At 40.5% G+C, this 23,890-nt stretch overlaps 1 protein-coding gene across 4 annotated transcripts in view; it reads right to left on the bottom strand.

Annotated features, from left to right (window-relative positions):
* Positions 1-23,890, bottom strand: part of LRBA (LPS responsive beige-like anchor protein) — a 356,696-nt gene that overhangs the window by 261,080 nt on the left and 71,726 nt on the right. For all 4 annotated transcript variants that reach the window (XM_083755165.1, XM_083755167.1, XM_083755166.1 and 1 more), the window contains exons 23-31: positions 18,520-19,530; positions 17,618-17,793; positions 15,359-15,512; positions 14,019-14,199; positions 12,470-12,600; positions 11,515-11,622; positions 9,649-9,796; positions 7,833-8,280; positions 783-913 (exon numbers count right to left, since the gene is read on the bottom strand). In XM_083755165.1, the coding sequence (XP_083611291.1) occupies positions 783-913; positions 7,833-8,280; positions 9,649-9,796; positions 11,515-11,622; positions 12,470-12,600; positions 14,019-14,199; positions 15,359-15,512; positions 17,618-17,793; positions 18,520-19,530 (2,488 nt within the window). The remainder of the gene's footprint in view (positions 1-782; positions 914-7,832; positions 8,281-9,648; positions 9,797-11,514; positions 11,623-12,469; positions 12,601-14,018; positions 14,200-15,358; positions 15,513-17,617; positions 17,794-18,519; positions 19,531-23,890) is intronic.

Below are 23,890 nucleotides of genomic sequence, written 5' to 3'. Positions count from 1 at the left end.
TATTACTCAGAAGGGTGGTGGGAATGGGTGATTGGCAGATAGCTGTGATGAGCCTGTTGACGACTCTTAACGACTGCAATAGGTCTTACAGAAAAAAGCAAGGGGTGAAAAGGTGAAAAATGGCTTTGTCATGTATAATGAGATAAGAATCCAAGGTCTTTGTTCAGACCAGGTTTCTCCATGGTTTTAAGTTTGGTGATAAGTTGCAATTCAGCAGCTTCTCTTTCCAGTCTATTTTGGAATTCAAAGTTTGGTGATAAGTTGCAATTCAGCAGCTTCTCTTTCCAGTCTATTTTCCAGTTTGGAATGTTCAGTTTTACACATTCATTGCATGAAGCCCAGGCATCACCTCGTGAGCTGGCATTTATGTTCTGGGGACACCATACCTTCCTTACCTACTTGTTACTGGAGAAACTGCAACTGTTCCCCCTAGGTGGCATTTTCACTGCCATTCAGGATGTGGCTGCGTAAGTGAGCAATGTGTGGTAAAGCACCTGCTTTGCATGAAGACTGTTCTAGCTCAGTCCCTAGCGTTGCCAGGCAGCAATGCCGAGTTCCTTACCTGAGACCCTGGAAAAGTGTTGCAAATAGACAATTCCAGGTAGATGGACCAAGTGGCCATCCAAATTGGCTTATGTAACCCACCTGCTTGGTGTTCCTCATCTAAAGCATCTGAGCGTCATGGTTTCTGGGGTGGTGAATGAGGGACTTAGCAAATGAACCGTAAATAAGAACTACAGCACATTTATTTCCACAATTCATCTCCATTTCTCCTTACTTACCAGGAGAACCTCCCATTGCTTCTGGAGCTTGGGCAGAATCCAAAGAAGAAACCACACTGACAGCATTTGTGGGCAAATTTATAGTGGATGTAGAGGCAGCCACGGACTTCTTTGGTGCCACAACAACACTCCTATGAGGGGGGGAAAACATACAATTAAAAAACCCTTAAATGTTTAAGGATATCTGAGTATAGTGTTATGATATTCAGATAACAAATTCCGATTTCTGCAAACAAAAAGCTTTCAGCCAGGTTTGAAGGTTCATATATTACCAAATAAACAAATAAAAATTGTCCAGTAGCACCTTAGAGACCAACTGCAACATTACCAGTTTTACTTCTTGCAAGGCTATTGTTATAGAAAGTATGATAACATCCCACATTTTTATATTAACTTCTCCAAAAGAATCATAAACAAAAAATACTGTTTGTTAGAGCATAGCAGTCACCACTGGAGGCAGTGCTACTTCGAAAATTTAGACACTTCTGCTTAAAGTACATTAAGAGAAGTACAATAGGAGAATACACATAAGAAGACTAAATCTCTTCCTTAGAATCTTCAGTTCCTTGGTAACTCATTGCAGAAATGACCTAAGAAATCAATGGCCTGTTTGTATTAATACGTCTCACATGATTACTCAAAACTGAATACAACTCCTGTTTCAGGCATCAGGGAAAAGAATATCTTTTGCATTACTAAGACATAATTATGACAAACCAATTTCAATTAAACAGTAATGCTTTATTCCAAACACCTAAAAGGCCCAGTTAAACATACGCTAAAGACACTTTTAATTGCAAGTTAGCTCCATAAACATGCAAAACCTCAGCTAATGAGCTAAAGACTACAGCTGATATATTGTGCACTCCCAGAGCAGTGCTTCCTTTTAATTACCTGGTGTTAACTATAAGCCAAAAGTCTTCAACATTCAATTTATTTAATCACATCTTCTGTTGACAGTACTGTAAGTACAGGTTGAACGTATTCCCTTAATAGCATTAAAATATATTCAGTTTCTAAATAAAGTGTGTTAAAACTAGCTTCAAGTTCACATTTGATACATAAAAAACTTTTCAACACTTTATAAATGTAATTTTTAAAAGACAATTTATCATTGTTCTCATTTTAAGTCCCAGTTATTATAATAATAACACTAAACCATATCCTTGATTAACTAACTGTTCTGAACGCTATTCACTATAGACATGGCAGCGTGTGCCATATCATTATAAGGGTGACTGCTAATGTTAACTATACTCTAAAAGATGGAAGCAACAGCCACCTGAGCCCCAAGCCAAGAGAATGTGTTTAAAACCATGAATTCTTCTCACATATATGTAGAATTGCACTGAACAACTGCACTGCATAAGGAAACTAATACCAATGTGTATGTGAACTCCGGACCTGATCCTAAATTCACAAATGAGTAGCACTGAATTAAATTAAATGTGTACATAAAGACTAGGGTCATAGCTAGCCAAATTCAATATCCTGATACTCAGAATTTATGTCTGAATTAAAAGCAGAAATGAGGTGATTACAATAAGGATGATCAAATATGCACCAAAAAATAGAACCTTTTAAGAACACTGGTGGGGAATTTAATATATATTTCTGCATAAGTGTCAACTAAGGGATTGGCTCTTCTGGGTAGAATCCAGAAGGGAGCTGCAACTAATTTGGTTAGAAACACCAAATTTTCTCCTTAGTATCCACTCTTGAGAACAGAGCATTTTGGAGCTAGTTGTTTGACTAAACTCTCACCAGTTTCCTTAAGAAATGCCTTTACTGAGATGCGTTTCAAGTGATGCCCACTGCAGTCTTGGACGGCTACAACAAGGTCCCATATGTAGACAGACTTTGTATTTGTCGTCAATCTCAGGTGGAAGACATCACTCATTATCTGTTAGTCTGCCCCTTATATAGAGACCCAAGAGATCACTTTCTAAAACCTTTGTTCATACAAGCAAGCAAGCACACCCTGGCAGAAATGGTTTTGCCATTTTATTGTCATTCATATGGTGAATGACAATAAAAGCTTTGTAGCACACCAAGTGGCTCTCTATGCACTGGCTGCAAAAAAAAAATATCAAAAAAATCAGGAAAAAATGAGTTAGATAAAATCACTATAAATTGTTGAAATCAAGCTGGATCTGAGTTTGTTCATGTCTCTGGCAACTTCTCTCTTTTACATCATGGATGTTAGCAACTTGGATTTTAAAAGGGGGGAAATTCATTAGAATTGGAGCTGTAAGAGATGCTAGAGGGAAACTGCTTTAATACTCAGGAACTTGGCAAAATCTTTGCAGCTTTTTCTATTATGGATGTATTTTTCGTGCTATTTTATTAATAGTATTGCTTAATACAAGTTTGTTATGGCCTTTGGCTAGATCAATAAACTTATAAACTGAACTGAAATATATTTCTAAGTACAGTATATACATTTATTTTCTCTATCCATTTCAGTTTGGTTTTAGAGTAGGATACAGTACAGAGGAGAATGGTGCTGTGGGTTAAACCACAGAGCCTAGGACTTGCCAGTCAGAAAGTTGGCAGTTTGAATACCTGCAACGGGTTGAGCTCCCGTTGCTCAGTCCCTGCTCCTGCCAACCTAGCAGTTTGAAAGCACATCAAAGTACAATTAGATAAATAGGTACCGCTCCAACGGAAAGGTAAACTGCGTTACCGTGCGCTGCTCTGGTTCACCAGAAGCAGTTTAGTCATGCTGGCCACATGACCCGGAAGCTGTAAGCCGGCTCCCTCGGCCAGTAAAGCGAGATGAGCACCACAACTCCAAAGTCGGTCACGACTGGATCTAATGGTCAGGGGTCCCTTTACCTTTACCTTTTAATTGTTCATTCTCAAGGAGTTTCAGTCATTTGATTACTTCTATGATGGGACCCGGGTGGTGCTGTGCTCTAAACCACAGAGCCTAGGACTTGCCAATCAGAAGGTTGGCCGTTCGAATCCCCGCAACAGGATGAGCTCCTGTTGCTTGGTTCCAGCTCCTGCCAACCTAACAGTTCGAAAGCACGTCAAAGTGCAAGTAGATAAATAGGTACCGCTCTGGCGGGAAGGTAAACGGTGTTTCCGTGCACTGCTCTGGTTCGCCAGAAGCGGCTTAGTCATGCTGGCCACATGACCCGGAAGCTGTAAGCCGGCTCCCTCGGCCAGTAAAGCGAGATGAGCACCACAACCCCAAAGTCGGCCACGACTGGACTTAACGGTCAGGGGTCCCTTTACTCTATAATAAATTTGTTCAGTGGTTCCCAATTAGGGGTCTGGGGGCCCCTGATGGTCTGCAGAAAACACCCAGGGCGTCTCCATCCCCATCCCTTGCCTTCCCCCAACTAAATTTTTGACATTTTTGCATGGTAATCTCAAAAAGTTTGTGGTCTGTTTTAGCACTGTGCTATTTTTCAATATATTGGCAAAACTGGTTTTGAAATCACATCACAATAACAATTTTGACCCAGCAATATGCAGCAATATAGTGCTCCTTGTGTGAGGGAGAACAGGGCAACCGATTTGAAGCACCACACCGATATCACATGATGATCTCAGCTGATAACGCTGCTCGCCCCCACTTCAAGACACTGTGGCACTACCTTCCCCTGGCACTGAGGCAGAGCAATTTTCTCAGTCAGCAGGAAAGCAGCAGCAGCCACAGTGGATGTGTATCCTTGCTGACTGCCCCATCCCTGCCCCTCAAAACATGCAGCGCAGCTGCTCCTTCCCTCATCCCCACGCCTGATCGGCACATCCACCTACCCACCCGCCCAGTCTCTGTAACTTCGCCTTCCCTCATCTGCCTGCTTCATCTCCAATTTCAGACATAGTGACATATCAGAATATTGTGATGTTCAGCTGCTGATATATCAACATGTTGAAAACCAGTTATTGCTCAGCCTTAGTCTGTTTTTCAGTGGTACCTCGGGTTACGTTACCTTTGGGTAACGTTACTTTTGGGTTGCGAACACGGCAAACCATACTTCTGGGTTTTGTCGCACGCGTGGCGTGGTGCCTCAACTTGAAGACTTTTCAGGGTATATACAGACCCCGGAACGAATTAAGTAAATATCCGGAGAGTCCACTGTATACCTAAAATCCTTTGCTTATTAGGGGGCTACCTCACATTTTGTTCAAAAATGTTGTTTTGCAGAGGTAGCTACCATAGAATTAACAAAATTTTCAAAAGTAGGGGTTCCATGGCTTGGCTTCTGAAAAATAAGGAGTCCTCAATAATTAGCTAGCTGAGAATCACTGAATTAGTTCATTTATTACACAGTAAGACAATGAGTGCTGCTGTTTTATTTAAAGGACAGGCTTGAAAAAACTGTTGGTGGTACAGAGTAGGAGCTTGAAGGGTACTCCTTTAAATATAACTTCATCCAACTAATGAATTATAAAAAGAGAGAAGACTTCAGTGTGAGCATCCAGTATCCCAAAGGTCGGATGCAATCTCGTGAACCACATGCAGGAAATCTGAAGCAGCCCTGAGGGTGCAAAGTGAAACCTAGAGACTAAACTGTACAGTGGCAGGAGGATATCTGTATGGTCAGGAACTGAATCAGCATGGGGTAACATTTAAAGGGCCCCTGACTTTGACCTTTTCATTCCCTCTGAACAGCGCTTGCAGATGTTACAACTTTCTGCACCTGTCCCTTGTCCACAAAACCCGCCAAAACACTCAGCAAATGCAAGTATATGCCAAAACTCTCTGCAGAAAAACCAGCAACATACACTTGGGAGTCTTCCTGGACAGTACTGGTTGGAAGGAGGCTGGCCTGTATGAAGGTGAAAGGTCAGTCACAGAGCACTGAAAATTAGTGCGGCTCTTTAGACAGAGAATAGGTGTGGAGAGGTAATAGGGGCTGGTTTTACTCTACTAGTTCAAAAACAGTCAGCCCAATCTTTGATTGCACCTCTGTAGGAGTAAGCTTAACGAAGAAACAAGGCAGCACACATTTGAAACTTGTTAAAATTGTTAATAAGCCACATGCAACATGTAAAGGGTGAAGGATGGTGGTTAAAGTCACCCTTGTGCATTTTGTCAATTCACCACTCCTAATCTGACATGACAAAGGAATAAAAGAACAATGTCATAGTTCAGTTAGTTTCTAGCATTTGACAGAGACTAATGGTCTCATGCCTTTGAGGGAGGAGACTATAAGCCTTCACCATATATATTTATTTATTAAGTTAAAAAATGAAACCTATAAAATTGGAGAGCATGTGTGCTTTTCGAACTAGTTTTCACTGCACAGAGCAGTCAATGTTGCAGCTTTCTCTCATCTTTACTTCCTAAAAACAAAACAAAAACCATAAACAGTACTGACCTTATAAAATATGGGTTTTAGTCACAATTAAACAGAATCATATTATTCACCAGTACTATTAAACTAACTACCAATGTCTTTACAGTAACAACAACAACAACAACAACAAAGTATTTTTGTTCCTGAAAGGTTACAGAGGACAAAACACTGCAAATAGACTGCTAATTCCGTTTCTCTACTGGCTTAATGAAAGAGTCAGACCAGGCCTTGAACTTTTATCAAGATAAATCCCTGTCACCCACTAATCACCAGACTGGATCTTCACATAAGATAAAAGAGTAATTTTTGGCATGGGAATGAGCGCACACACCTTGTTGTTTGCAAAAACCCACAACCTGGCACTCTTTCAGCAAGGTTTCACTCACATAGCTGTTACTGTATACTCTCCAGCTATGCCTGGAAAGTTGATAATCCTTAAGATATGAGGAGAGTTTTGATTTCTGACACAACATTCCTGAGATAAATGCAGGATCAGAGAGATGCTTTGAAAGTCCCAGAGATGCCTTGCCGTAAAACTGCTACATGGGGGAAAAAACTTTTAACAAGGTGTCTTTTCCAACTCACCCACCTCTCCACCCCCCACAGAAAAAAATGAAAAACATGAACTCACTGGGCTTTGTGTTCTGCACCAGACAATACATTAAATATAAACCAGACGCACTAAGTTATACAGAGCATCCTGAAGTCTGCTTGTCCAAAGTTTCCCACTGTAATGTTAGTATATTGGTGTGTCCCTGGAGATGAAAACCTCTTTTTGAATGTAGCTCCAGTTTCCTGAATACAAGGTCATAACCTATTCTATCCACCCTCACCCCAGAACTGCAACAGACCCTTAGATGTCATCTGAAAGAAAACATGTTTTCCCACCAAATTTACAGCATCAAGACTGGATGACTTTAAAACTGATAGCTGCAGGTTTTTTTAGCTGTTCACATTTTTAAATAGGTGTTCTGTACCCACAAATGTCTTGATTACCTTCTCTAATCTATAAAATGTTTTGGATTCAGGATCTTAAGAAGATCCATGTTACACTTAACAAGTGCATAGTGTATTAAAATAAATCTTAAGAGTAAAAGGTTGTAACTTGTGACCACAGAATGGAAAAAAATAAGAGCAAGACATCATTCATAAATGTATTTTTGAGTCTACAGTCACTGACTTCATTCGGTCTTTGCTACATTAAACTGAGCACTTGCTGGCACAGCTAGATCAATAGATGATTTGGCAAAGGGCTATGAATATAAAGAAGTGAGTATCATTGATACTGAGGACCGGACATTATGTAAGGGAGACATAGACAGCTGCAGCATAAGGCATGTGGTACAAAACTGATTACGCTGTATGGGATGGCCAAACCATGATGCAATCTTGAACTAAATGGAGGCTGGGGGCCATAGAGTCGGTCACGACTGGACCTAATGGTCAGGGGTCCCTTTAACTTAAGTGTAATGTTAAGTAATATTGGATGCTAGAATGAAATCAATCCCCTGAAAATGTCTGACATATTGTTTTAGTTTAGAATTATCTGCATTGTTACGTCAAATAATTTTTTCTACAGAATTGTGTAAAATTATTTGCAGAGACTCTGAAGCAAACAGTCCCAAACAATGTTTATGTTGCTATCACAACACCAGATTATTTTTTTTTAAAAAAAAACCTTACGTTGTGCACAGTTTTAAGTAAAATAGATTTAAAATGCAATGTTTCTTACCTGTCAAAGGATCTAAACTGCACAGGCTGTTCGGCAGCACCATCCCCAAGGATTCCAAGAAAAGCTGGTGGAAGAACTGCTGGGTCAACTGTGGCCCCATCTGCAGGAGCACTGACCAAACTTCTTAGGATATCTTTCACATTGACATTTTTTGCCGTTTGCACAGAGGATGCAGTTTTAGTGTCCATCTCAGTCTGCACTTCACTTCTGCTTTCTTGAGATTTATTGACTTCTGAAGAAAGCGTACACAGTACTTCACTGATTGCATCTGGGCCTGCAATGACGCTTTGTGTTTCTGCTTCTGTAGCAGCTTCAGAACTGTGGTCTAATCCGGAATGTGCTTCCTCCTCAATACCTGAATCTCTTCTTTGCACAGACGCAACACGTTCCAACTCCTCGGCAGGTAGGGGAGCCACGGCGGTAGTAGCTGCAGATGGGTTTTCTGCATCTTGAAAGATACGCAGAAAGAAATTGTCATCAGAAGTTTACCTTAAGGAGCCCGGAAACTTTTATTATTTAAAAGTACAGTATTAATAAATATAAAATTCCAGCAATACATTTCTCAACAAACGTCAGCTTAAAATGAAAAGAGGTTTCAAAAAAGGAGATACCACAGAGAGAAACAGTAGTTTACACCAGGGGTAGGCAACCTAAGGCCCAGGGGCCGTATGCGGCCCAATCGCCTTCTCAATCCGGCCCATGGACGGTCCAGGAATCAGCATGCTTTTACATGAGTAGAATGTGTGCTTTTATTTAAAATGCATCTCTGGGTTATTTGTGGGGCATAGGAATTCGTTCATTTCCCCCCCCCCAAAAAAAAATATAGTCCAGCCCCCCACAAGGTCTGAGGGACAGTGGACCGGCCCCCTGCTGAAAAAGTTTGCTGACCCCTGGTTTACACTTTCATTCCAACCACATTTACTCAAAACCAAGGGGACGTCTGTTGTGCTAGTCATACCAATGAAGCAGGAGGTATCAGCATGTGTTGTGTGTTGGAGCCCTTAAGAGGAGAATTCACACACTCACTTGGGCACACGCAGGGATGGAAGGGTATAGGTGGGCAGACATGCCAAAATAACAGAATAAAACACAGCAGAAAACACAATTCAGTAAAATATGTAAGTATGCTGAAATGGCCTTTTAGCCATTGGCATTTGGAAGCACCTCCACACCAAACTGTCCTCCATTTTGGCCCAAAGCGCCAAAATGTGAATATAAGTATTTTTATCAATTCAGCAGTCAATACATTGTTATCATTCTATCACTGATCCATTATGACCGAAATGACTGGTGGAAGGAAGCATTTTGTTAATATTCTGCCATACTTTCCCCATCAAAAATGGAAATGTGCTAAACCAAGTCATGTATAAAAGGAATTTTTAAAGATGAAGAATCCTATTGGAAGTTTACCACTAACACAGTATTATCATCACAAGGAACGCCAACAAAAATATTAAAAATTAATGTACTGGGCAGCAAACAAAAGCATCTATGAAAAATAAATTCTGCCTAATAGTTAACTAGCCCTGAGGGATACTTGGGAACAAATTCTGTATTTAAAAGTAGTAATTAGAGGAGACTTCTTACATCAATTTTCAAAAACAATATATTAAATCTAGTAAGTGTTTTGATTCTGTACTTTTAAAAAACAAACACACACACACATTCCACGAGGTGTACATCTGTTAGATCTTTATGTTCTCATCAGAACCACTTTCACAGAGCTTATGAACAAGTACACATTTCAGAATATTTACATATACATATAGTTTGAATAGAATCTACAGTCGTCTTAAAAGCCTGAATTGTCACTAACCTGTTGTTGCAGGCTTGAGTGACTGAACAGACTGAGGCCGCCTACGTTCATCCTGAGGTTCCAATATGTCTCTATATTTTGATACCATGAGGACGGAGATGAAATATACTACTGCCAAAGCCAAGAATTGTGCCTGTTTGCTATCCTCCTGTAAAAATAAATGAATACAGCCTATCAAATTCCATTCTAATCAGAATATTATGCTATCACCTGCTACAAACTTATTTCTTTAAGTGAAGCACTAGAAGCAGTTACAATGTCATTGTAGATTATGTATAAATAATCATCATTTGACAGCAGTAAAACCTCTTAATTACTAGCACTCAAAGCTTGATCTACATAGTCGTATATAGGAAGAAGGATTCGGAGCTAGTAGCATAGACTGTTTACTTCAGCTCTCCCTTTTGCATACATGGAATTTCTCGCATTAAGAAACTAGTACACAAGGGAGAAAAATTCTACCCCAGTCTTCCCCATATTGTGCTAGCTTTCTGTTTGCACTGAGTTTTAAAAACAACTCAATGGGCTAACCAAAACTGTGATCATCTGTTGAGTGCTTAAGTTCTTCTGCCACATTCTGCAATAAATCCAGACCCTACTTCATAAAGAAGATTACCTCACTGAGTTTGCCCAACATGGTACTTTCAAATGTTGTTGGACTACAATGCCTATCATCCCTGATCATTGGCCCTGCTGGCTGGATGCTGTAGTCCAGCAAGTTCTAGAGGTCATCAAGTTGGGGAATGCTGGACTAACATCTCATAAATATTGTAAGAAATAAATATATAAAAAAGCAAACTAGATGTTTAAAATATTGTTAGATGCAGTTACTGAGAAACTCTATTTAACTAGAACTCTGCACATGTCTCAGAACAACATGTGTGATTTGGCTTTCCTCTGAGGAACTGATCCCAGTTCATGCCAGTTATGCAGGAATTGGTTATATTTATAATCAAATCCCAGAACTCAATGCAGTATCTAACATAGGCAACATGTGATGCAGCTATCAATCAGTCCTCAGGAATGAATGGATTCCACTCAATAGCATATCCTGTTGTGATCAAACCAAGTAATCTTTTTTTCTTTGCTTTTTTAATAACAAGGCTATGATCATCTTATTAAAAATAAGATTTGATTGACAGAGACAACCTTGTGACATTGTTTTAACCCTTAGCTGATGATCCAGGATGACCCATGAAACCTCATCATCTGAGCCTTTTATTATGATATTCAAGTCTAACTCAGCCCTTCATGAAATCCCTTAAAAAAATTAAATTCATGATAATTTATTCCTATAACTATGTGCCCATCATAGCCCCAGGTTGTTCAGTCTTCCACCTGGGAGACTGTTAAACAGGTTCATCCTCCCTCAGCAAGACTGTTCCACCCTTTTTTTGAGGTCATATTTTTGGGATCTCACCAGAAGGCTGATCTACACTCCCATTTTTCCAAATACTCCAGTGATATAAAATGGTGCAGCACTACAAGCAAGAACCAGCATTTACCCTGGAAGCAAATTTTCAGTTAAGTAATTTAACAATCTAGAATTGGGAATGGAGTATGGACAGATTACACATGCTATCCTCAGGAATAAAAGCAATACACTGGAAAATTCACATTCCATGAACTAGGGAAAGGACACAGTATATATGAAGTTGAAACCACCTGCAGGGACAGCAGTTTATGGAAAACTTAAGACTTTCATCCTGACCCCAAATTCTTGGTCTGCTATTCCCACAGAGTTTTATGATTCTCTTAGACACTCCATTAGATTTTAACACCACAGGAAACTGCATAAGGACATTGGCTCAGAAAATCAGGGTGTAAAAAAAGAACACAGTAAGTTGGAGAAAATTGCTAACTCACTATATCTCTGAATACCACTGCTCGCAGTCGGTTAATATCCATATCCTGTAGGAGTCTGTCAATATCTCTTATTGGAGAAATTCCTCCAGTCACAATATCAACTGGGCTCTGTTTAGAATAAAAGAGTTTGTATATTATTTTGTTTTGATAAGCACAAAGGATGGCCCAAAGCTATCATTTCCACAACATTACAAAACCACCGTTACCGAGGGTCCCTCCAGACTTCCTTTTTAGTTGTGCAATCATGATTATTTGTGCTAACGAGGACAGTACTTGGGGTGGTCACATACAATCATGATTTCAATAGTTTGTGATTGCAAATGTTTCAAGGTGGACATGTTGCTTCGTTTCTAATTTGTTTATGTCTCACAACTTCCTTCTGTTATCCTGTAACTTTGTATACCACAATTTTTTTTGGGGGGGGGGGGTGTTGTTTTGTACTATAGTGCAAGACTGCCTCTCCAGATGGCAATAATGCAATAATACTGGGAAAGAATTGCAGGACACCTAATAAAGTGGAATGATGTGTGGATGTTCCAGTATAAATCCACCACTAATGCACCATTACGGCATCAATGACATGTTGCAGAAACGCCCACAAAAAATCCCATCAGTCTGGAAGGGCCCCTAGGGACTGGTGTTACACACAAATCAAGTACAATGACAGATACTCAAGATTGTACCAAAGAAAGAAAACTGGGCAAGGAATCTAGAAACATTGAGGACAGATCTTTTGTTCTTTGCTCTCCCCCTTCACATCCCCCCTCCCAAGCAACTGCATTCGTAAGTTAAACAACTTATATATACAACTTAAAATAAATGCTCATGTTATTCAATGCCCTGTTTTTCTCTGTAATGACTACAGTGCCATAAGAAAGCTCCAGAGACTTATCCATCAGGTCACAGAGATAACAGTATCAACATCTGCCTACGTTTAATGTCAGAAGATACTTGCCTTTGCTCCAGACCTTCCTGCTGCTATCAGGCTTTGTACTGTTTTCTGACACTTAACATTTTCTCCGCTAGGCTTCATTAGTGCCTGTTGCTGCTGACATTCCAAGCAATTTCTGACTGCCACAGCACACACTGAAATGAAAGGATACATAGCAAGTCTAAAGTATAAACACTGCTGAACCTGCATACCTACTGCTGCAGAAAGATAAGTTTCAATTTTTCCAATACTAATATATAAACAAACCCTTTTTTTGAGGGGGGGGGAGAGAAGTTACAGCTCATAATGAGTACAGTTCTGTTTGCTTCTATTCAAAAATCCAACAAAGTTTAAGAAATATTAGATTAAGAAATTCTGACATTGTTTTGTTACTTGCGGGGGGATGAAAAGTTTCACAAGGCTGTAATTTCACCTACGTTGGGTTGGATCCAGACTTCCCGATAGGCCAGGCATGGCCAAACTTGGCCTCCAAATGTTTTGGGACTACAACTCCCATCATCCTTAGCTAACGGACCAGTGGTCAGGGGTGATAGGAATTGTAGTCCCAAAACATCTGGAGGGCCAAGTTTGGCCATGCCTGCCATAGACAGAGATCTGGTCACAGGATAACTCTTGCTAGAAGAGGGCAAAAAGCAATATCCCATTATTTTTCCCCCACAAGCACCCTCCTGAACAAACTGTGGAACATTGTGAGCAGCAAGCAGCATGACAGACAACAGAAGAAATGCGGGAAACTGGGGGAAATAATGTTTCCTGCATTTTTCCTCCAACAAGAGCCTCTGGTGGAGCTCAGTCCCATTTACAAATTGAAGGAATCCTTCCATTCACAGAAGGGCAACTCTGGGTCCATCCAATATATATTACTATATAATGATACTGTAAGGGTAACATGAGAGGTCTCTAAGCCAGTATCTCAAGAACTAGATTTAGGCATTTTTTACAATATCAGCTACACAATGAAAGTCAGGTTATTAGTTGCAAAATTAATCTAAGCCAGGTATATTAGTACAAAGGTTTAGGATCAAAGTTTATTCATCCTTATTTCTTTTGTTGTTGCTGTTAGATCACTCCATTCTTAAATATATCAGCCTCAAATACATGCAAATTCTTAGGATGACTTAACTTCCACCTAATTTGTCCTTAGTCACAGGAAATGATCTGAAGGCAAACAATTGGGAAGTTCAACCAATCTTACTTATGCTGGGGATAGCTCAGTTGGTAGAGCATGACTTTAATCTCAGGGTTGTGAATTCGAATCCCATGTTGGGCAAGTTTCCTGCACTGCAGGGGGTGGACTAGATGACACTCACGGTCCCTTCTTTTTGCCCAACATGGACTTGAACCCATGATCTTGAGCTTAAGAGTCTCATGCTTTCCAACTGAGCTATCCCTTCAGTCTAATTCTAGCCTTTAAAAATGCCTCATTGTTCTTAGGAAGTTTTACATTATTTCATACTAAATCTGAGTCTACCTCAGGTAGCTCACAGAATGAGTTCTCATAAAAACCCTACTCAATAAAATGTATTTTAATGCTTAGCAGTTATCTGCTTACCAAGCCGAAGACACTGTCGTAAAATTCCACCCGATGACATATTTTTCTCCGACTCAATTTCTGTAAATCCAAGGGAGCTTGCGAATATTAACACATCCACAAGGCTAATTAATCTTTGGAGGAATGCTACAGAAGCTTCTATGGATAGTCCTTGAGTTGGCTCAATGTTTTCCAGTTCATGCTGCATAGTGGAACATGAAAGAACAGCTTTTACTTCTATACATTAATTAGGCATCATCACTATTACTTGGTGTGTGTTGATATTGGAAGTGGCCTCTTGAAATTTCTCATGTCACTTGACCAGGAATCTAATAAGGTGGGGATATGAGGAGTGGATAAATCCAATTAACACAAGTTTGAAAACAACCACTTGTTTAGTCACTGACCTCCAGAGGATCAAGGCAGAATTATTTTAAAATGAAGAGTTGATGCTTTACCTCAAGTGACTAGCATGGTCTTTTTGGGGGGTGGGGGTGAGGGGTGGGGGGCTAGTAATCTGAATGTGGAGACAAAGGTAAGAAATAGAAAAATAAACCCAATGGTTCAACTCATGACATTGGGCACACATGGTTTGCAATTTAAATTATAGCTTGCCATGAAAGGAGCCAGTGAGATTCACTCTGAAATGAACTGTAGTTTAGCATTACGTGTGAGCTAAGCCAAATGCACCAAACTTACTCTGAAAAGATAGGGTCGAAATAAAGAGAGGATCTTTCCCAGGGATGGAAGAACTATGCAAGCTACTAGCTTAGCCAGGGTTCCCAAACCACTGGGACCTCCTAAAGAGGTCCACCAGGGTAATTTTGAGGTGCCCCAAAAAATCTCCCCCCAAAGGCATAGTCTCTGGCCAAAGCAAAAATGGTTGTTGTACCAACAAAAGTAGCACTTTCACAAAAGTAGGGAAACATTGGGGGGTGGGGTGGGACAGGCAACCAATTCCTGGCTGGTACTCCAGACCAAAATTCCTTCCTTGAACAGACATGAGCACCCAACAGCTGTGCAGACAGTAAGCAGCACCAGAACACTAAGCAAAAGGGTGAAGGGCAGCAGTGAAGGCATAGCAGCAAATTGGCAGGGTGGTGGTGGTACTGACCACTAAATAGGCTAAAATTGGACCAGATGGAGATGATCTTACTAAGCCACCTTGTCCAGTACCATAGAGGAGTAGATTGCAGTCAACACCACACAGCCAGGTTGCCCTGTGCTGCTCCACAGACCAGCTCCCTTTCCTCATTCTTAGCTCAGTCTGAACATGGCAGTCAGTGTACTATAATTCAAAGCACATGGTGAAGCATCCTCCCACAAGTCACCATTTCTACATTAGAAAGTGAATTTCTTACGGTAGCAGATGTAGCAGCAGAAAGCAAAGGTAATATGCCACCACAAGCCATAATCATATTATCCATCACTTGAGAGATGAGATGAATTGTGTTATGTACAAAGATGACATTATCACTGCTATTGACGAAGTCCATCACAGTCTTGGCAGAGTGGCTGATCAAAATGAAAAACACAGTATAAAAATGCAGGATTCATGCAGTTTCAGTTGCACTTTTATGAAGTATTTATTTGTCATTATTTTTTAGTCATATACCGGCAGAAATCTATCCTATAGCCAGGAACTACACACCAGGATCCTAAACTGTCAATGCACCTTCTTCATGACCTGAAAATGCCCTTTCCTTATGCTTCTAATCCTCTCCAGAACACAGACTGGCAACTGTGTCTAAGTGTGTGGTGAATAATTATTTATTATTATGAAGTCTGATTATCTACTGCAGCAAAAGACACTGTATAAATCATCAAAGAAGTTTCCCTTGAGATATAAACTAGATCTGAACTCAAGTCTCTTAAGAGGAAACTAGTATCTTACGAAGAACTCACAAACTTCCCTTTTAAAGCAAAAAACGATTGTAAAGATATAAAACATTTGTTTAAAAAATCCTGTTTCAACAACTTAAACACATTAGCATTAGCATGGCATTGGCCTCTATCATCCCTTTCTCACAACACCTATATTATATATTCTAGTACAAAAAAACTACACATTTTATATCTTACCAAACATTGGCTTATATTTAAATAATGGGACAACAGACAAGGTGAGATTAGACAATTATGCTCCCAGAGTCTATAGCACACAATTTCCCCCTTCCCAAATATTATAGATGGCACCATTCTAACAGCACCCTTCATGCAGCATGGGACAGATTCTTGGCTGACTCTGATCTTCCTTGTAGTAACAGCTCAAACCAACATTCAATATTATTTTTAACAGAGCAAGGAAGAAAACAGCAGCAGCTTAAGTGCTACTATGTTTGATAAACTGTGGAGGGGGGAGTAGCATTAATCCTCACCCCCCCCCAAAAAAAAACATGCTCACACCCACATCCTAAGTGAAAGGATTCCTTTCTCCTTGCAAGACAGCTTGTGAAGTTGAAGTTCCTGCATTTACGAAGGTTGCATAGAAGGCAAAGTTCAACTAAGCAAAGCACCTGCAGCACTGAGATGGGGTAATCTACACTTAAGACTGTAATATGCACATTTATTTAAATATAATAAATTAAAAGTCAAGTGATCAATCAACTAATATCTGTTCACAGCCCAAATGACTGGGACATGCGCATAAATAAGAGTTTACTAATATTCTCTGCAGTTTTATTTTACAGTTTAACCATTCAAAATGTTTTTTTTAAAAAGGAAAAGGACCACTGACAGTTAAGTCCAGTCACAAACGACTCTGGGGTTGCGGCGCTCATCTCACTTTACTGGCCGAGGGAGCCAACGTTTGTCCACAGACAGTTCTTCCGGGTCATGTGGCCAGCATGACTAAACCGCTTCTGGCGAAACCAGAGCAGTGCACGGAAACACTGTTTACCTTCCTGCCAGAGCAGTACCTACCGTATTTTTCGTACCATAGGGAGCACGGACCATAGGGCGCACCTAGTTTTTAGACGGGGAAATCAATAAAAAAACTTTTTCCCCCGCCCCAAAGAGCAGCGTACAGGCTGCGCACAACCTCTCCCTGCCGGAGGGGTTGCGCGCAGATATGACACAAGCCAAGGCAGCGAGCGGGATGGATCCCGCTCACTGCTTTGGCTTCCTCTTTAGCCCCGCGCAATCTCTCCCTGCTGGGAGAGGCCGTGTGGAGCTAAAGAAGCCATAGCCCCTTGCAGCCTCTCCCTGCTGGAGGGGTTGCACACGGCTATGGCACAAGCCTGCATTCGCTCCATAGGACGCACACACATTTCCCCTCAATTTTTGGAGGGGAAAACCTACGTCCAATAGAGCGAAAAATACGGTATTTATCTACTTGCACCCAACCTTCCGATCGGCAAGCCCAAGGCTCAGTGTTTTACACCACAGCGCCACCCTCAGTCTGTCCTTCTGGCAAAACCAGAGCAGCGCACGGAAACACCGTTTACCTTCCCACCAAAGCAGTACCTATTTATCTACTTGTACCCAACCTTCCCATCAGCAAGCCCAAGGCTCAATGGTTTACACCACAGCGCCACCCACAGTCTGCCCTATTTCTATAATTAGCAGAGATCATTATGCTGAGGAATCTAATGCCCAAGATTTCAGAGAAAGCACATTACCTTCTCCACATCTGTACATCTGTTTCTATTGAAAACAGTAGGTCTGTGAGTAAGCGTTGATGCATTTGTGACCATCGGAATTCAGGAATACGAAACATGGTAGACCTAGAGTCCCTTCTCTGTCCATCTGAGGCAGCTCCTGTGCCTTGGCCTGCTGCATCTTGCTGTCTTGATGTCTATACAAAATATATGTAAACATTATGTTAAAAGTTCAAATTGAAATATTCCTGAAGACCTCAGACCTAAAAAGTTTGTATAGCTCTAAAATGTAAAATTATGTCTAACTAATTCTACAAAGTGGGAACTACATTCAATAAGTCAAAAATGGCAACTAGTTTATACCAATTCTACACACTACAGAGCAATTGTACCACCATTTCTGACAGCCAAGACAAGAATAAGCAGCAGCTGCTACACCTTACCACATAGGGTGAATATATTGCTGCTGACTGTGATCTTCCTCCTTTGAGGAAGTATGGTGTAGGATGATGGTTTTCCATTGGAAGATGTCTCTGCAGGAGGGAAGCACTTAAATCCATCACTATTTAAATATTAAATCAGTAAGCATCACTGACCTGGATGCTAAAAGTATGATGAGAGAGTGATGCACATCTTACGCCAATTCTTGTTTAACTGATTAAAAATCATGTTATGTAGAGACTCTGACGTGACACTTTGTTCTCAATATTTGTAGCCAATAATCAAATTTATTTTTACAGCTCTATAGGAGTAGACCAACTCTTTTTCAGCTAAGTGTTGGTCATCATTATGAAATACATACCTACTAAGAAGAGAACTGTGGTCTTTTTTTAAAAAAAAAGTTACGTAAATTGATCAAACACCTTAAAATCCTGCAATATATTTAACATTTTTAGATGAAGTAATTGAGGTACAGAACCTACCTCAGGGAGGGAATGAAGAGGTTGATTTACTTCCAGGCTGGTGCTGGACTTTAACTCTAATCTTTCAGTATCTGATGCCACACTGGAAACGTCAAGCTTTGCTATTTTCTTGTCTGAAACCACCACCGTTTCTGAAATATGTGGCTGCATATTCTCTACCGTTGTTTTGGTTTGAAGGTTATCAGTATTGTGTTTATCTGCCTTCTCTGTAATATCTGCATTTGGTTGAGCTTTCGTATCACTAATTTCAGAAGCACTGGTCTCTGGCAAAGCATCGGACTCTTGTCCTGTTTCCACAGATGCATCAGCAACTTTGGGTTCTAAAGCAACTGAAACTGGTTCTTCCAATGTAGCAGTATTCTGCTGTATTGCTGGTGCTACCTGGCTTCCAGACAAGGTATGATCTTTACTGAGTTTAGGAGCACATTCCTCTGAGGTAAAAGGTAGGCTGCTCTCCTCTTTTAAATCAACAAAATCTTCTTCCTCTTCCTCCTCCACTTCTGGTGTTAGTTTTTCTAATATCTCTGGGCTTTCAAGTGTGTCTCCTTCAACATTTTGTGAAGGGGATTGTGCAATGGCAGCTACTGTCTCTTCCTCGTGATTGGCTTCAGTGGTTTCAGAAGCAGCTTCTGAATCTTGCTTTATTGCTTCAGCCTTTAGGGGAAGTTCCAAGCAAGGTGCTTTACTTAGATCAGGAGTTCTCCAACCATTTTCTCCTTCTGTTTGCTTTTCTTCGTTCATTTCCGAGTTAGCTTGTTTTTCAAAATCAGGTGGTCTACCTTCAGCGTTCAGAGTACTGTTTTCTACATTACCATTCCCAACATCATTTGCAGAAGTAGCAGCTTCTTTTATTTCCAGATGCTGCTGCCTTCCTGTGACTTCAGCCTCCCTGCTGGTTCCTGAGATACTTCTAATTAGAGTTGATGGACCAGCACCAGAGTCTTCATCTCCTTTTTCTTGATATTCCCTGAACATTTGAGAAAGGCTCTCCTTGTGTATTTCAAAAGTTACCTTTGAAAAGAATGATTTCAATTCTGTAAATGTTTAAAACTTACAACGTATCCTACAAATTCGGCTATAAAGCCCCCCCCCCCCAATGGATAGGTCTACAATTTTTCAGAGTGATCTTAGGTAAAGGTAAAGAGACCCCTGACCATTAGGTCCAGTCGTGGCCGACTCTGGGGTTGCGCGCTAATCTCGCTTTATTGGCCAAGGGAGCCGGCGTACAGCTTCCAGGTCATGTGGCCAGCATGATTAAGCCGCTTCTGGCGAACCAGAGCAGCGCACGGAAATGCCATTTACCTTCCTGCCGGAGTGGTACCTATTTATCTACTTGCACTTTGACGTGCTTTCGAACTGCTAGGTTGGCAGGAGCAGGGACCGAGCAATGGGAGCTCACCCCATTGCGGGGATTTGAACCGCCAACCTTCTGATCGGCAAGTCCTAGGCTCTGTGGTTTAACCCACAGCGCCACCCGTGTCCCAGAGTGATCTTAAATATATGTAATTATCACCGCATAATGCAAGATAATAGAGTGCTGACCCTTATAGTATTAATACAGATTGTATCATTAAATGTTATTGACTTTTTGATATTTTATTTACAGAGTTTTAATCTAGAACCCATTTAAATATTCAAGACAACCTTTACACATAAACACAGTCATTTAAATTGCATACAGTCGTACCTTGGAAGTTGAACGGAATCAGTTCCGGAAGTCCATTTGACTTCCAAAACGTTCGGAAACCAAAGTGCGGCTTCCGATTAGCTGCAGGAATACTCCCTTCCGGGTTTGCAGCATTCGGGAACCAAAACGTTCGAGTACCAAGGCGTTCCTGATCCAAAGTATGACTGTAGTTACAATCCCATGGAAAGGGAGAACTGGGCTGCCCTGCCATTATAGCTCAGCAAACCCACACTACCTACACACTAGAGATCACATAAACAACAGGGAAACTGCCAGGTAGTATTCCATACTGTGGAACCCTGTACAATCCCTGTACAATCCGCAGGCTCTTTACTATAGATGTGATCTTAAACAATTGACACTATTTAGGTGGCCAAAGGAAGCCTTGTAAATCAGTCCACTAAAGTTAATAGCCTGCTGGAAGCTGGCACAGAAATGCATTTCTGTGCTGGATACAGAGGAGAGGGCATCCTCTGGCATCCTATTTAGTTTCTTTATAGCAAAGGAGCAAAGAAGAAATGAGTTAGGTACAGAGGATTGTTCCGGCCCACTCACTCACCAACATACAGTTACATGGCAAACCAGGCAAGTGACTACATTAAAGGCGGTTAAAGGTTGTTATTAATGATAATAACAACAGGCAACTCCCCATTTACGCAGGGGTTACGTTCTGAAGCACCATGTGCAGCAGCGGATGTGCGTAAGCCTCCCCCCTTTGCGGTGCCAAAAACGGCACACACATCAGTGATTGTGCACAAATGGGAGGTGCCTGTACATCGGGAATTGAACTCATTGAATTTCTCACAACAGAGGTATATACCGTAAGTGGATAACTTATTAAAATAGAAGAATTAGATGCTTCTATTCAGAATATACTATAGCACAAAGGTATTTTTCTTAAATTCAACCAAGCACACATGTATTTTTTTACGAATTTGTTATTTTTGTGCTATATATAACACTACAGTAACAATTCAGGTGACATGATGGAGACATGATAATGTCAATGTAGTATGAATAATTTCCCTGAGAAAAATTTGAGTTATTCATATTGCATATTCAATCACCAACATCAGAGAAAATAGATGGGGTGAAAGTAAAGTAAAAATCTCTTAGGTAGATACACACACCCCTGATTGAACATAAGGCAAAGGCTGTTTGTTAAACGAAAGCAAATCAGTATTTTGCCTCTAGTTCCTATCATGCATTCATACTCTTCCATTTAGTTCACTCTATCTTTTCTATGTCAGCAATATATTTTTCATTCATTCCGACAAAGGTGTGATGAGTTGAAAGATTTATAGCTCAGGTTTTTAAGATTCATTTCCCAAAGAGATGCCCTAAGCCCTGCAGAGTTTTTCCATCAGCTAACTTAGTATCTACAGCATTAAATATTCCCTTAGGCAAACTAGTCTCAGAACAGTAAGCTTTGTCAAGGATATTCATGGACACCTTTTCATTCAGTAACACATTACATATTCTTCACTTGGTGCTTATAAGAAAGAGTGTGCCTGCCTAGTGTACAGAATAATAAGAAGTAGCAGGAAAAGTGCCAGAATATTTTCTTTTTTATAAAACCCCAAATTCCATTGCAAAATATATAGCATGTAAGATTCCCCCCTTCAGAATGCACTATACATAACAAAAGGATACAAAAAGAACAATAGTCCATCACTAATTAGATTAAAATCTGGCTTTGAGAGGTGTGTGTGTGTGTGTGTGTGTGCGCGCGCGCGCGCATGTACACACACAGACACAAACATATATATTCATTTTTCAATTAAAAGCTCTCAAGACAGGATGTAGTTTACTAACTCATGATAAATTGGGGGGGGGGGGAAGAGACCCAGATATTCTCAGATAGGCTGCCTTATACAAAGTCGGAACATTGGAATGTCTACCCTGACTTGTAGAGGTTCCACAAATCAACTTCTCCGACATTTCATTGCTTAGACTGTGAATCATCTTGTTATAATTTTGCCTGTCTATTTGCACACATGCAGTTTATAGTTAAAAAGTGACTGTTGTCTATGAGGCTCTTCTAGACATTCTTGGAGCTTCTGCAATGCAATGAACAGCTAAAGGAGAAGACACAAAAGGCTGATAGGATCTCAAGGATCTGCTTGGGAAAGCCTCACTTGCTTGTGATCTTGGGCAAGAATAATAAGGACTGGGAAATGTGTGGAATGTTGGGCAGGACAGAGCCCCTGGAAGTGATTCTTGAGAGCTCATATTCCCTGCCCTGCCATTTGAGATGCCAGGTATTCTGCCCATGAACCATAGCTTGTTTCTTAGGGTTGATTGGCAGCAGCTCTCTGAGGTTTCAAGCCAGAGCCTTTTCCAGCCACACTTTGAGGTTCTAGGGGAGTGAACGAATGACCATTTGTATGCAGAGCTTATGCTTTACCATTGAGCTATATTAAAATAGGGTTCATAGTATGGTTAGTAAAGAACCTACATCAAGAATGGGGAAATGTGGCCCAGTTCAGATGTTGTTAACTCCCACCATTCCTGACTACTGGCCATGCTGACTGGGGTTCTTGGGAGTTGCAATCCAGTAATATGTAGAGGGTTTACATAAGCCACTGGTGAAGAGCTACTGGAAAGTTGACTTGAGTTGCCAGTAAACCTCCAAGGTCAAGTACCTTTAGTTTTCTCTATGAATTGCCACAGATACAAAATTTCAGAGAGTCACATTTTTCCTGTATTTGCCCTAACAAACTGGTATTGTGGCATAAGCTTTCATGGACCAGCTTTCACCTCAAGTAGGTGCCCCTACTTCAGTAGGCTCTAGTTCACACAAAAAAACCTGTGTCTTAACAAATCTTTAACAAGTCTTTAAACTTGCAGAAACAATCTGAAAGTTGTAATGTTAGCCAAGAGAGTTTCACATTTACCTGTATCTGGCCTTTTTATATCTCCCTCTAGATGTTTGCTACTGTGAAGCTGGTAATTCACAATTAATTACCAAATATTGCTTTAAATTAGCAAGCTAAAAGGCCATTCATTAATCTTCACCATCATTTGATGCCTAATCCATAGCCATTTGCAACATTTGGAAAGCTCCTCTATGCACTACTAGTTAAAGACAGTTGCAAGCTAATAAATACAACATTCCCTTCTGCCATTAATTTTAACTTAATTTGACATTCAACATTCACTAATTGCTAGACATGAAGATTAGAATGCACTGTACAAAAAGGTTATGGTGACATATTCTGTATTAGAACTACAGTGCACATTGATCAAAAAGTAGCTATTTATTAAAATTTCACATTTGTTATTCCCCATATCTTATGCTTATATTGCATATACACAATGAGGTCAAGACTCAAGGAGAAAGGCAGGCTGGTTGTTCAGCCAAGCAACAGAACACCTTTTTTTTGTACGTAACAAGGTTTACTGGAAATTAGCTCCTGTGCTGCTAAACTCCATCAATAAGCTATTCATAATTCCAGCAAATGTTGCTATTTTTTATCCTAATGAGAGCTTTATTGACTTGTTTTTCCACCCTCCTAGGAGCAACGCTAACAGTTCAGGCCTGGAAACTCTCTACACCATTCAGAAAACAAATCAACTTTGACTGGAGGCACCAATACCTGCTGATATCAATCCCAGGGAAATGAATCCGTCAAAGAGGAACAGAGGTACTGTACACACAAAAGCCTTTGCACATTCTGGCAC

The sequence above is a fragment of the Podarcis gaigeae genome (assembly GCF_964106915.1).
Source record: "Podarcis gaigeae genome assembly, chromosome: 9".
NCBI classification, from domain to species: domain Eukaryota; kingdom Metazoa; phylum Chordata; class Lepidosauria; order Squamata; family Lacertidae; genus Podarcis; species Podarcis gaigeae.
The sequence above is the reverse complement of the archived record's forward strand: the minus strand, read 5'-3'. Positions and strand labels throughout refer to the sequence as shown.